We start from the raw sequence: 12125 nt of genomic DNA, 5'->3' as shown, positions 1-12125 counted from the left end.
TTCCCCAAAGGGCCACGTCCTAACTCTCTGGCCCCACCTGCAGGAATTCGACCACCACTGCATGTGGGTCAACAACTGCATCGGCTGCCACAACCTCCGCTTCTTCATCTTCTTTGTGGTCTTCCTGAGCGGCTACGACCTTGCGGTGCTGGCTTCCTGCCTGGTCTACCTGGCATTCAACTCCCAGCAGGCTTTCAGCGTGGAGAAAATCTGCACGTATCCTTCAGCGAGATATTCCCCTCCCTCTCCTGTAACGCTACGATTCACATTCAACACTCACGGATTCTCCCAAAGAATCCTGGGGGCTGTAGCTTGCTAAGGGTGCTGGGAGCTGTTAGGAGACGCAGATTCCCCTCCCAGAACTACAATTCTCTTCAAAGAGGGACTGATTACTAAACCACTCCAAGAATTGTAGGTCTTAGAATTCTCAACACCCTTAACAAATGGCAGCTCTCAGGATCTTTTAGGAGAAGCCATGATTAGTTTTAGTGCTTAAATGTATGGTGAAAATGTGACATTATTATTATTATTTTATTAGAATTTATATACCACCCTATACCCGGGGGTCTCAGGGTGGTTCACAGAATAAAATCAAGATATAAAACCACAAAATACATAATAAAAATAAAAACAATACAATAGACACACACACACAAACACATTTTAAAAGGGCATAGGATGTAAATCAGATCAACCAAAGGCCTGTTTAAAAAGGAACGTTTTTGCCTGGTGCCTAAAGGTGTATAATGAAGGTGCCTGGAGAACCTTCCCTGGGGAGAGCATTCCACAAATGGGGAGCCACTGCAGAGAAGGCCCTGTTCTCGTGTTCCCACCCTCCGGACCTCTCGAGGAGGAGCACAAGAAGAAGAATGATAATAGTTTTATTATATGCCACCCATTTGACTGGGTTGTCCCAGCCACCCTGAGCGGCTTCCAACAAAGTATTAAAACACTGTAAAACATCAAACATTAAAAACTTCCTGATACAGGGCTGCCTTCAGATGTCTTCTAAAAGTTGTGTAGCTCTTTATCTCCTTGACATCTGAAGGGAGGGCATTCCACAGGGAGGGCGCCACTACTCAGAAGGCCCTCTACCTGGTTCCCTGTAACCTTGCTTCTCGCAGGGAGGGTACCGTCAGAAGGCCCTTGGAGCTGGACCCCAGTGTCTGGGCTGAACAATGGGGGGTGAAGACGCTCCTTCAGGTATACTGGGCCGAGGCCGTTTAGGGCTTTCAAGGTCAACACCAACACCTGGAATTGTGCTTGGAAACTTAAGTGTGTCCTCCAAGCTGTGACGACTACCTGAAAGATTTCCCATCTCTCAGGAAGCCACCCCACCAGGACCTCCCACCAGACAACTATCCCAGGCTGTCAGCCGCCCAGAGGAGCTCTCAGCCAGCAGCTGCAATTCCTGGAGGCTCCTCAGGGACAGCCACTGAATGGAATGCAAGGCTTTCCCAAAAACCTGCCTTTGCATAGCACACACCTATGTACAAGTCTTGGTAGACCACAAACTAGACATGAGTCAACAGTGTGATGCAGCAGCTAAAAAGGCCAATGCAATTCTGGGCTGCATCAATAGGAGTATAGCATCTAGATCAAGGGAAGTAATAGTACCACTGTATCCTGCTCTGGTCAGACCTCACCTGGAGCACTGTGTCCAGTTCTGGGCACCACAGTTCAAGAAGGATACTGACAAGCTGGAACGTGTCCAGAGGAGGGCAACCAAAATGGTCAAAGGCTTGGAAACAATGCCTTATGAGGAACGGCTTAGGGAGCTGGGTATGTTTAGCCTGGAGAAGAGAAGGTTAAGGGGTGATATGATAGCCATGTTCAAATACAGTGGTACCTCTACTTACGAATAACTCTACTTACGAATGTTTCTACTTACGAATGGAGCTCCATCCGCCATCTTGGATGCGGTTTAAATAGGATTTTTTCTACTTACGAATTTTTAGATAGGGTTGCTTCTACTTACGGATTTTTTCTCCCAATGTATTCCTATGGGATTCGACTTACAATTTTTTTCGACTTACGAATGTGCGTTCGGAATGCATTAAATTTGTAAGTAGAGGTACCACTGTATATAAAAGGATGTCATATAGAGGAGGGTGAAAGGTTGTTTTCTGCTGCTCCAGAGAAGTGGACACAGAGAAATGGATTCAAACTACAAGAAAGAAGATTCCACCTAAACGTTAGGAAGAACTTCCTGACAGTAAGAGCTGTTCAACAGTGGGATTTGCTGCCAAGGAGTGTGGTGGAGTCTCCTTCTTTGGAGGTCTTTAAGCAGAGGCTTGACAGGCATATGTCAAGAATGCTTTGATGGTGTTTCCTGCTTGGCAGGGGGTTGGACTAGATGGCCCTTGTGGTCTCTTCCAACTCTATGATTCTACAATCCTGGCTGTCAGCCGCTGGGCCTCTTGCCCCTTCTCCATGGGGTCTTTCGCTTCTGCACACACAGTCACTGTAGCCTGGTCTTCATCTGTCCGTCTTCCTTGACTCTGGAGCTTCCAGAGTGCTGGTGACCATCCCCACAGCATTCTACCTGGTGCCTCTGCTCCTCCTAGTTTGCACCCAGATCAGCTACATCTTAACTGCTCATCACAGCTGCAAATTCCAGGTACAGCGTGCAGATGCAGGGGCAAACATGGCTGAGGCGGGAGGAAAGAAACTGCTCCTTGTGAGTGGAGCCACCTGGTCTGAGTTCTTCAGAGGTTCACCCAGGGATGCAGAGCACCAAAGGGTTGGCGGCCAGAGCTGTGTGTGCTGCTGTGCACCATCGCATGCAGCCAAGACAGGGTCCCCAACCTTGGAGACCCCAAGCCCAGCAGAGGCTGCCTGTTGTTGCTTCTGCTGCTGCTGCTTCCCTTTCCATCTCTGACCTCCCTCATCTCTCTCCACAGGCTCTGTCCTTCAAGCAACCTCTGGCCTTGAACTGGCACGACTCGGGGTGGTGCAAGAGGCACAGAACCAAGTGCGTGACTCAGGGCTCAGGGCTTAGCCATCCTTCCTCTGGGATGACCTCCGGGTGTGGAGGGTTAGGGGCTGCCATTCAGATAGGGGAAATCTTGAGCTGGCAGATGATGGAATCGCATTCCTTGCTTGCTTGCTTTTTTTACAGTGGTACCCAGGGCCCTCTTAAGCATATCCGGTGCCGTGGTTCGAAGCTCCCCCCGCCCCCCCGCCCCCGTTTCCCAGAGTTTTTTAGGGAGGAAGGCACTCCCTGGTGGGGCTGGAGGAGGCTCCTCTGGCGGGGAAGAGGCGGGAGCTGGACACAGTGCCTCCTGGCTCAGCTGGCCAGTTCGTGCCACGGTGGCCACGGCAGACGGAGGCTCCGGGCTCAGTGGTGCTTCGGCGTGGCATGGCGGAGGCGGGCGAGGGCGGCAAGCTGATGCCGGGAGGCACCACATCCAGCCTCCACCTCTTCCCTGGTGCCCTCCAGAACTTCGCACCCTGGCACCTCGCGGCACTAGCCTCTATGGATAAGATGCCAGTGGTGGTACCTCTGGTTACGAACTTAATTCGTTCCGGAGGTCTGTTCTTAACCTGAAACCGTTCTTAACCTGAGGTACCACTTTAGCTAATGGGGCCTCCCATTGCCGCCTCACCGCCACCGCTGCACTTTCTGTTCTCATCCTGGGGCAAAGTTCTTAACCTGAGTTAGCTACTTCTGGGTTAGCGGAGTTTGTAACCCGAAGTGTTTGTAACCCGAGGTGTTTGTAACCCAAGGTACCACTGTATAGTCATTTCTATGTGCCCCTCCAACAGAGATTCCAAGGGGTGTTTGCATAAAAGGAGAATATGTTTGCTTGTTTATTTAGTACGTCAACACCCCACTTTCTCTCTGCAGCAGATTTCAAAAGCCACACCACTGGAATGTTTTCAGCAACTTTCCTTGGTTATAGCAGCTGCTGCTGGGGAACCCACAAAAGTGGACCTTACATTACATACTTAGAGGAGCATACCCTCCGACATTTCTCCGATGAAAATAAGGATGCCCTGTTCCATAATTAATTAATTAATTTGTTTTATTTGTAACCCGCCTCTCTGACTGAGTTGCTCCAGCTATTCTGGGCAGCTTCCATCATATCTAAAAATCATAATAAAACATGCATGGTGAAAATGTGACTTAATAATAATAATAATAATAATAATAGTTTTATTATACGCCACCCATCTGACTGGGTTGTCTCAGCCACTCTGGGTGGCTTCCAACAAAGTATTAAAACACTATGAAACATCAAAGATTAAAAACTTCTCGATACAGGGCTGCCTTCAGGTGTCTTCTAAAGGTTGTATAGTTCTTATCTCCTTGGCTTGGAGGTCATATAACTCTAACATTTTTCCAGTGAAGATAGGGACGTCCTAATTAAAAGCAGGACATTCCGGGATCAAATCAGAAACCGGGACGGCTTCTGTAAATCTGGGACTATCCCTGGAAAATAGGGACACTAGGAGGGTCTGGTTCCCTCGCCTTAGCTTTACACTTACAGAGAAACTAAGTCGCATTCTCAGAAGAGAAGCATGTCTGCATTTTCAGAGCTGGATGCCTGACGCTTGCAAGAAGAACAGGGTGCCTAACTCTCTATTAGGCTAGCCCGAGGCTGAGTTTTCCCTGCAGAAACATTCTTGACACATTCTCAATGCAGTCTGACTAAGCCGATTCTCCTTACAATATAATTTCATACACTCTTTTCACATCTCCTCACATGTAGGCTACCTATCGGGGCATGTACTATAATTCCCAATGCACCTCCAAGCAGCTAAAGGTCCTCCCGTTGTTTCATCCACACAACAAACCTGCGTTGTAGGTTATGCTGAGAGAGAATGACTGGCTCATGGTCAGCCAGTCAGCTTTATGGCTGAGTGGGGATTTGAACCCCAGTTTCCCAGGTCCTAGTCTGACACCCTAACCACTATACCACACCGGCTTTCAATTACAAGGGTGATTCCAGGCTGTCACTATTTTAGAATGGTATCCGATCACAAGTTCAAGTGGCACAACTAAAGTGGATTGGGAGATTTTGTGCAACAGCACTCACCCACCCCAAATCAGACGTTTTGTGATGAGGACAGAAACATGTGGGATCTTCTTCTTCTTCTTCTTCTTCTTCTTCTTCTTCTTCTTCTTCTTCTTCTTCTTCTTCTTCTTCTTCTTCTTCTTCTTCTTCTTCTTCTTCTTTGGCAATCACTCGTAGCCGAGTAAGATTGTCTTCAATAAACACAGTTTATGGACGTATAGACACCACCTTATACCGAAAACCAACTGACCGACAAACATATCTACATGCTTCTAGCTACCATCCCAAACATACCAAACAATCCATCGTATACAGCCAGGCCCTACGTTACAACTGCATCTGTTCCAACTCTACAGACAGAGAATCTCACCTAAGAGATCTACAGCAAACCTTTTTAGAACTAAAATATCCACCTGATGAAGTTAAACAACAGATCAACAGAGCCAGACTGATACCTAGAGAGAACCTGCTGCAAGACAGACCCAAAAAAGAAAATAACAGAACACCACTAGTTATCACATACAGCTTCCAAGTTAAAACAGTACAACGCATCATCAGAGATCTACAACCTCTCCTGGACAATGACAGCTGCATGTAGATGTTTAAAAGCATGGGGGAGAGGACGGAGCCCTGAGGCACCCCACAAGTGAGAGCGGGCAGGCATGGAGGAGTGGGCTGGCATGGAGGAGGCGGAAGCAGTGTGGTGCACTCTGCAGAGGCTGAATTTCAGAAGAAGTGCTCAGTAAATACCGGGTGCGTTCTAACCTCCTTCACACAAGCTTTGTGCAAGCAAGCAGGGAGACTGCCTGGAAGAGCTCTCAAGTCAGAAAATAGTCCCTCCCGCCATACAACCCAGTTTCATCTCTGCACCGCCCTCCTTTCCTGCTCTTCTTGCAGGTACAGAGTGAGGTCCTCCACAGCGATGGCCCTGGGGGCCGCCGAGGCCGCCGAGCTCTGCCACGTCCCCTGGGTCTCCACCACTGGTTCGGCCGTCCCCGGCTCCTGCCCTCACAGCTGCTCCCAAGACCTGTCCCGCCAGCAGAAGGTGCTCAAGGCTTGGCGCCACTTCCTGTCCGCCGTTGGGAGCCTTCTGCACCGAGAGGGTCCCAGGCTGGGAGGAGCGTCGGTGGAAAAGCCAGAGAAGCAGGTGAGCAGGGGGTGGGAAGATATGCCTCAGGCCTTTTGCCTGAGGCATGGGCCCGTCTGCACCTCAGTTTGATGTGGAATAGGGACCCATTGCGTGTCCCTTAACAACTTGGGACCAGTTCACCTTATACAGGCTTCCGCAAACATCTGGAGGGCTGAGGTTGCGGAAGCCTGACCTAAGAGATTGCTTTACCCCATATATTTCAGTGGAGCTTTCAGGTGCCACATAGCACCTGTTTCACATTCGTAAGAACTCAAACTTGTAGTGTGGCAGCACCTAGCCCAGGCATCCCCAAACTCGGCCCTCCAGAACAACTGGAGGGCCAAGTTTGGGGGTGCCTGGCCTAGCCTTTGGAACTCCCTGCCTATTGATATCAGTCGTGCGCCTTCACTGTGCTCTTTTCGGTGCCTGCTAAAAACGTTCTTATTTAGACAAGCCTACCCAGATGTTTAGGAAGCTGGTGCAAAGTTTTAATTTGTTTTTAGTCTATTGTTATTTTGGAAAGCTTAAGATTGTTGTTGTTAATTTTCCTTAGGTGATTGAGCTGGGGTAGAAGGTTCAGGCAATCCCTTGAGGTCTAAGTTGTTCAGAGTTTTGTAAATTAAGACAAGGTCCTTGAACCTGGCTTGGTAATAATAATAATAATAATAATAATAATAATAATAATAATAATAATTTTATTTATACCCCGCCCTCCCCAGTCAAAACCGGGCTCAGGGCGGCTCACACCAATAAAATTACAATAAAACATAAAAAGAAATTGATTAAAATACAGATTAAAATACAGTAATAAAAATTTAAATGCAGCCTGATTATAAGTAGTCCATAAATCCAAGCCATGAGGGAGGAAAACACAGGGGTCAGACTAAGTCCAACCCAAAGGCCAGGTGGAACAGCTCTGTCTTGCAGGCCCTGCGGAAAGATGACAAATCCCACAGGGCGCTGGTCTCCTGTGAAAGAGCGTTCCACCAAGTTGGGGCCAATACTGAAAAGGCCCTGGCCCTAGTAGAGGCCAATCTTGCCACCTTATGGCTCAGGATCTCCAGAATATTGTTGTTTGTGGACCTTAAGGTCCTCCGCGGGGCATACCAGGAGAGGCGGTCCCGTAGGTACGAGGGTCCCAAGTAGTAGTAGAGGAACAAGCAGTGCAGCTGTTTTAACAATGGTGCCAAATGTGTTCAGCCAGATGTCCTCATCCGCAATCTGGCTGCTGCCCTGAGATCTATGCATGAAGAGCAGAATAATAATAATAATAATAATAATAATAATAATAATAATAATAATTTGTATACAAAACACGCCAGCTGGAGTTTCCAAACCATGCCCAAGGGCAGCCTCACAAATAACACATTACAGTAATCTGGCCTCAATGTTACTGATGCAAAGACCACAGGATGGTCAGGAGGAATGCTGAACAGGCTGTCTGGAGGAGCCCTGGCGAGTGGACCTGCCTAACCCCAACCTGGTGCCCTCTGGCTATTTTGAATGGTATCTCCCTCCTGTCAGCCTCCACTAGCGCAGGAATTGCAAAAGGCTGCAGTAGACAGGATGGGAGACGGCCTGAGGTCTTGACGGTCCTTTGGGTTCTGTGCTTCTCTGACCCAAGCACAGGGCAAGCAAGGTAGCAGCCACTTTGCTGGGCCTAGGGACAAATCAAGGAGGCCCAGCAGAAAACAGAGATTGCTGTGCAACCCTTCCCATTCAGTGATGCTTCTCCTTCCAGCTTGGCAAGAAGAAATCCAGCTGGCAAATGAACAGCCAAGAGAGGATGGTGGAAATCCCAAGTGAGTAGATCTCCTGCTGCGGCTGACATATCCCAGCCAGCCTCTGCAGTGGTTTACTGGAGAGCCACGGATTCCCCACCCCTGATCTAGAGCGCTCGAGCCATTCCTTCTTCACCCTATGACCGACAGGCCCTGGGTCTGCCTCCTGGGAGCAGGTGAGTCCACCAGGATAGAGAAAGTGGAATAGATGGGTTTGTGGCCAGACAGCGACTGACAAGCATGTGGTCACCCATGTGGATGCATGGAGTGCTGTCGATGCCCTGACCCAAGATGTTGGTCTTCATTAGGCAGGTGGCAAGACCAAACTCCTTGCAGACCTGGGCAAAATACGTAGCTGGTGAGTCTCTGTAGAGCTTCCTTGGAGCCTCTATGGCTACAGCAATTGGTTTGCTGTGGTCTAAGCCACTGAGCCTCTTGGGCTTGCTGATCAGAAGATCGGAGGTTCAAATCCCCACAACGGATTGAGCTCCCGTTGCTCTGTCCCAGCTCCCGCCAATCTAGCAGTTCAAAAGCACACCAGTGTAAGTAGATAAATAGGTACTGCTGTGGCAGGATGGTAAACAGTGTTTCCATGCGCTCTGGCTTCTGTCACGGTGTCCCGTTGCACTAGAAGCAGTTTGGTCCTGCTGGCCATATGACCCAGAAAGCTGTCTGTGGACAAACACTGGCTCCCTCGGCCTGAAAGCGAGATGAGCGCTGTAACCCCATAGTCACCTTTGACAGGACCTAACCGTCCAGGAGTCCTTTACCTTTACCTTTTTACCTTCTACGGTCACAGCAAGTGCTATAACCATCACTCCCAAAGTTTGACTTCACCCCCAAAGGCACACTTCTCCATTCTCTCCCGAGACAGACAGATGCTCCCCAACAGCAATGCCCTCACTTGGCATGGAATAAATTCAGGGCTGTGGCAGGAGCAGAAATATACACAGCTCTTGCCCCCTCAGTGGCTCTGCTTTTCTTTCCCTGCCAGTTCCCGACATGCTGGATTCTGTGGAGCTTCTGGATCCGGACCCAGACCTGCACTGGAAATGCCAGATCCACGGGAGCCGGCGACCTGCTTCCTCTCCCACGGCCACCCTCCTCTCCGTGTCCGATATCTGAAGGCGGGTCTTGTGGCCTTTCTCCTTTTCATTCCAGTGAACCTAGTTTTGTGAAGTGAAAACTGGATATAAAAGCGTTTGTAAAGTCGCCATCCTGCGTGTGCGTTCATTTCTTGTTTGTTCAGGTTGGGGTTGCAAGGGGAGCTAAGATGACCCCTTGCAGGAGACCAGCTTGTGGGTTTGAGAGTGGGAGGAGGAAAGGGGGCAAATGTTTGGGGTGACGCCAAACTCTTGTGCCACAAACTCACCTGAAAGAGACGTCACATTTTGTTTTGGCTGAGCCCCGCTGTCAAATATGGTTTGTTTATCTGGGAATCAAAACTGAGCAGGGCAAATAAATGTGGTCCGGAAGCTCAGTTCTTTTCTACACTGAATTCTTTTTTCCCCTCTGGGTGGCTCCCAACAAAATATTAAAAACACAATAAAGCATCAACCATTAAAAACTTCCCTAAACAGGGCTGCCTTCAAATGTCTTCTAAAAGTCAGATAGTTGTTTATTTCCTTGACATCTAATGGGAGGGCGTTCCACAGGGCGGGCGCTACCACCGAGAAGGCCCTCTGCCTGGTTCCCTGTAACTTCGCTTCTGGTCTGACTCTGTATGGCTTCCCCTGCACAGTGAACAACCTCATACTTGTTTGCAGCTCTGGGTAGATGGCCCAAGGGGACCGTCAGGCCAGGGGAGCTAGTCATTTTCTTGTGCTTACAGGTAAGACTTACCTAGCCTTGTTCCCAGAGCACTTTTATTGTTATTTCTAGGTGTGCCTCTAGGTGGCAGCAATACTCCTCTGTTTCCTGTTCTGCTACCAGCTCCCTTTTCTGGGTCCATAGTCTACCTCTAACTAGGCACAGTTGCTAAATCATTACTAAGAATCCCTTCACACCCAGGTTTGTTTGTTTGTTTTTGTTCATTCAGTGTTGTGGGCTCAATACTATGGAACTCTGCAGCCAGGTACTGGCCCTGCTATATTTCAGGCGCCAGGTTAAGAGCGTTCTATTTCAGGAGGTCTTTGCACAATGAATTGCGGCTCTAATGTTTATTTCTGATGCCTCCATCTCTGTTTCAGATTTTATAAATATTGGATGTTTGGGAGGTTACAAATCCTAAGCCTGTTTAGGTCAGTCACGAGGCTCCTTAACCTGATGCGAGTTAAGACAGCAAAAAGGGTGGTTTAAGTCAAACTGTGTTTTCAAGTTACAGGTAGGTAGCCGTGTTGGTCAGCCGTAGTTGAAACAAAATTTTAAAAAATCCTTCCAGTAGCACCTTAGAGACCAACTAAGTTTGTCATTGGTATGAGCTTTCGTGTTATCTGAAGAAGTGTGCATGCACACGAAAGCTCATACCAATGGCAAACTTAGTTGGTCTCTAAGGTGCTACTGGAAGGAATTTTTCTATTGTGTTTTCAAGGTTTGTGTAGCCATGCTCTTGAGTTTGGATCGGGTGCATGCTGGCTTAAAGGTGTAACTTGCTCTGGCTTTCCATGCTTTTAGGACTGCCCCCTTTACCAGCGACATAGCTCAGTCCGTAGAGCACAAGACTCTTAATCTCAGGGTTGCAGGTTCAAGCCCCATGTTGGGCAAAAGGATTCCTGCATTATAGGGGGTTGGATTGGATGACCCTCGTGGTCCTTCCAATTCTATTATTCTATCTATGCATGCTGGGTATTGCAGGAGGGAAGAGTGTTGTTGCCCTCGTGCCCGACACGCCTCTGGTGAGAGCAGGATGCTGGACTAGATGGACTATTGGCCTGATCCAGCTGGCTCTTCGTATGTTCTTTTGCAAGACCTGACATCAAAACCAAGCTGGGTCAGTGCCCTGGAGACGGATTCTGTTTGTTTCTAAGGCGCCAGGCTAGGGTAGGTCTGTGGGCAGGGAGCAACACACCCACCAAGTCCCAAACAAATCTGGTTATCTGTCCTGTGTCTGGCGCCATCCTCCGAAAGATATGAACTAAACCCTTGCCAGAGGCTAGTTTGTTGATGGAGCAGGGCCAGGTAGTACAGTACTACATGAAGCTCAGGGGTGCATCTTTGAAATTGCAACACCCACATGCACACTAGAATAAGAATAGAATTGTAGAGTTGGAAGGGACCCCAGGGGTCATCTAGTCCAACCCCCTTGCAATGCAGGAATCTCAGCTAAAGCATCCATGACAGATGGCCACCCAACCTCTGCTTCAAAGAGTCCACCACCTCCCGAGAGAGTTCGTTATACTGCCAAACAGCTCTTACTTCCCGGAAGTCCTTCCCGGTGGAACCTCCTTCCTTGTCACTTGAATCCATTGGTTCGGGTCCTACCCTCTGGGAGCAGGAGAAAACAAGCTTGCTCCCTCTTCCTGTGACAGCTGTTTAGATATTTGAGGACGACTCATTCAGCCTTTCCCAACATGTGAAAAAAGGATCAAGGGGCCTTAGTAGACCGCAAGCTTTTAACAGGAGTCCACAGCCATGCACCAACAAAAGTATAGTGTCTCGATCAAGGGAAGTAATACAGTCCCACTCTATTCTGCCTTGGTCAGACCACACCTGGAATACTGTGTCCAGTTCTTGGTGCCACAGTTTAAGAAGGATATTGAACAAGGTGGAAGGTGAGAGATTTAGGTATGTTTCTCCTGGGAAAGGAAAGACTGAGAGGAGATATCAGGGCCATCTTAAAATATCCAAAGCGCTGTCACGTGGAAGATGGAGCTAGCTTGTTCTTTTTGCTGCTCCAGCTGGGCTGGTGGGACCTGAACTAATAATGGATTCAAATGGCAAGGGATGAGATTCAAGCTAAACATCCGGAAGAACTTCATGGCGATAAGAGCTGTTTGGCAATGGAATGGACTCCCTCGGAAGGTGGCGCACTCTCCTTCCTTTGAGGTTTTTAAGCAGATGTTGGATGGTCACCCGTCATGTATGATCTAGTCGAGATTCCTGCATTGCAGGAAGTTGAGCCTCGGGGACTTTTCCAACTCTATGATTCTACTAGTGTCATTCAGCCCGTTTACTAAACGGGCGCTAGAACATTTTTCGGCGGCGGCACGTGAGGGAGCCGGCTGGCCCCTCCCACGGCCGCCGCTTTGTCGAGGT

At 48.8% G+C, this 12125-nt stretch overlaps 1 protein-coding gene across 1 annotated transcript in view; it reads left to right on the top strand.

Moving 5' to 3' along the window:
* The window catches only part of ZDHHC19 (zDHHC palmitoyltransferase 19), a 15275-nt gene extending 6135 nt beyond the window's left edge, over positions 1-9140 (top strand). Inside the window, exons 4-9 of the mRNA XM_088669323.1 lie at positions 44-216; positions 2515-2620; positions 2904-2974; positions 5919-6168; positions 7892-7952; positions 8926-9140. Coding sequence (XP_088525449.1) covers positions 44-216; positions 2515-2620; positions 2904-2974; positions 5919-6168; positions 7892-7952; positions 8926-9056 — 792 coding nt within the window. The 3' untranslated portion in view covers positions 9057-9140. The remainder of the gene's footprint in view (positions 1-43; positions 217-2514; positions 2621-2903; positions 2975-5918; positions 6169-7891; positions 7953-8925) is intronic.
* The last annotated feature ends 2985 nt before the right edge of the window (positions 9141-12125 follow it).

Source organism: Zootoca vivipara, chromosome 5 (genome assembly GCF_965207765.1).
Source record: "Zootoca vivipara chromosome 5, rZooViv2.hap1.1, whole genome shotgun sequence".
NCBI lineage: Eukaryota > Metazoa > Chordata > Lepidosauria > Squamata > Lacertidae > Zootoca > Zootoca vivipara.
Note: the sequence above shows the minus strand (reverse complement) of the source record. Positions and strands in the feature narration are given on the sequence as shown.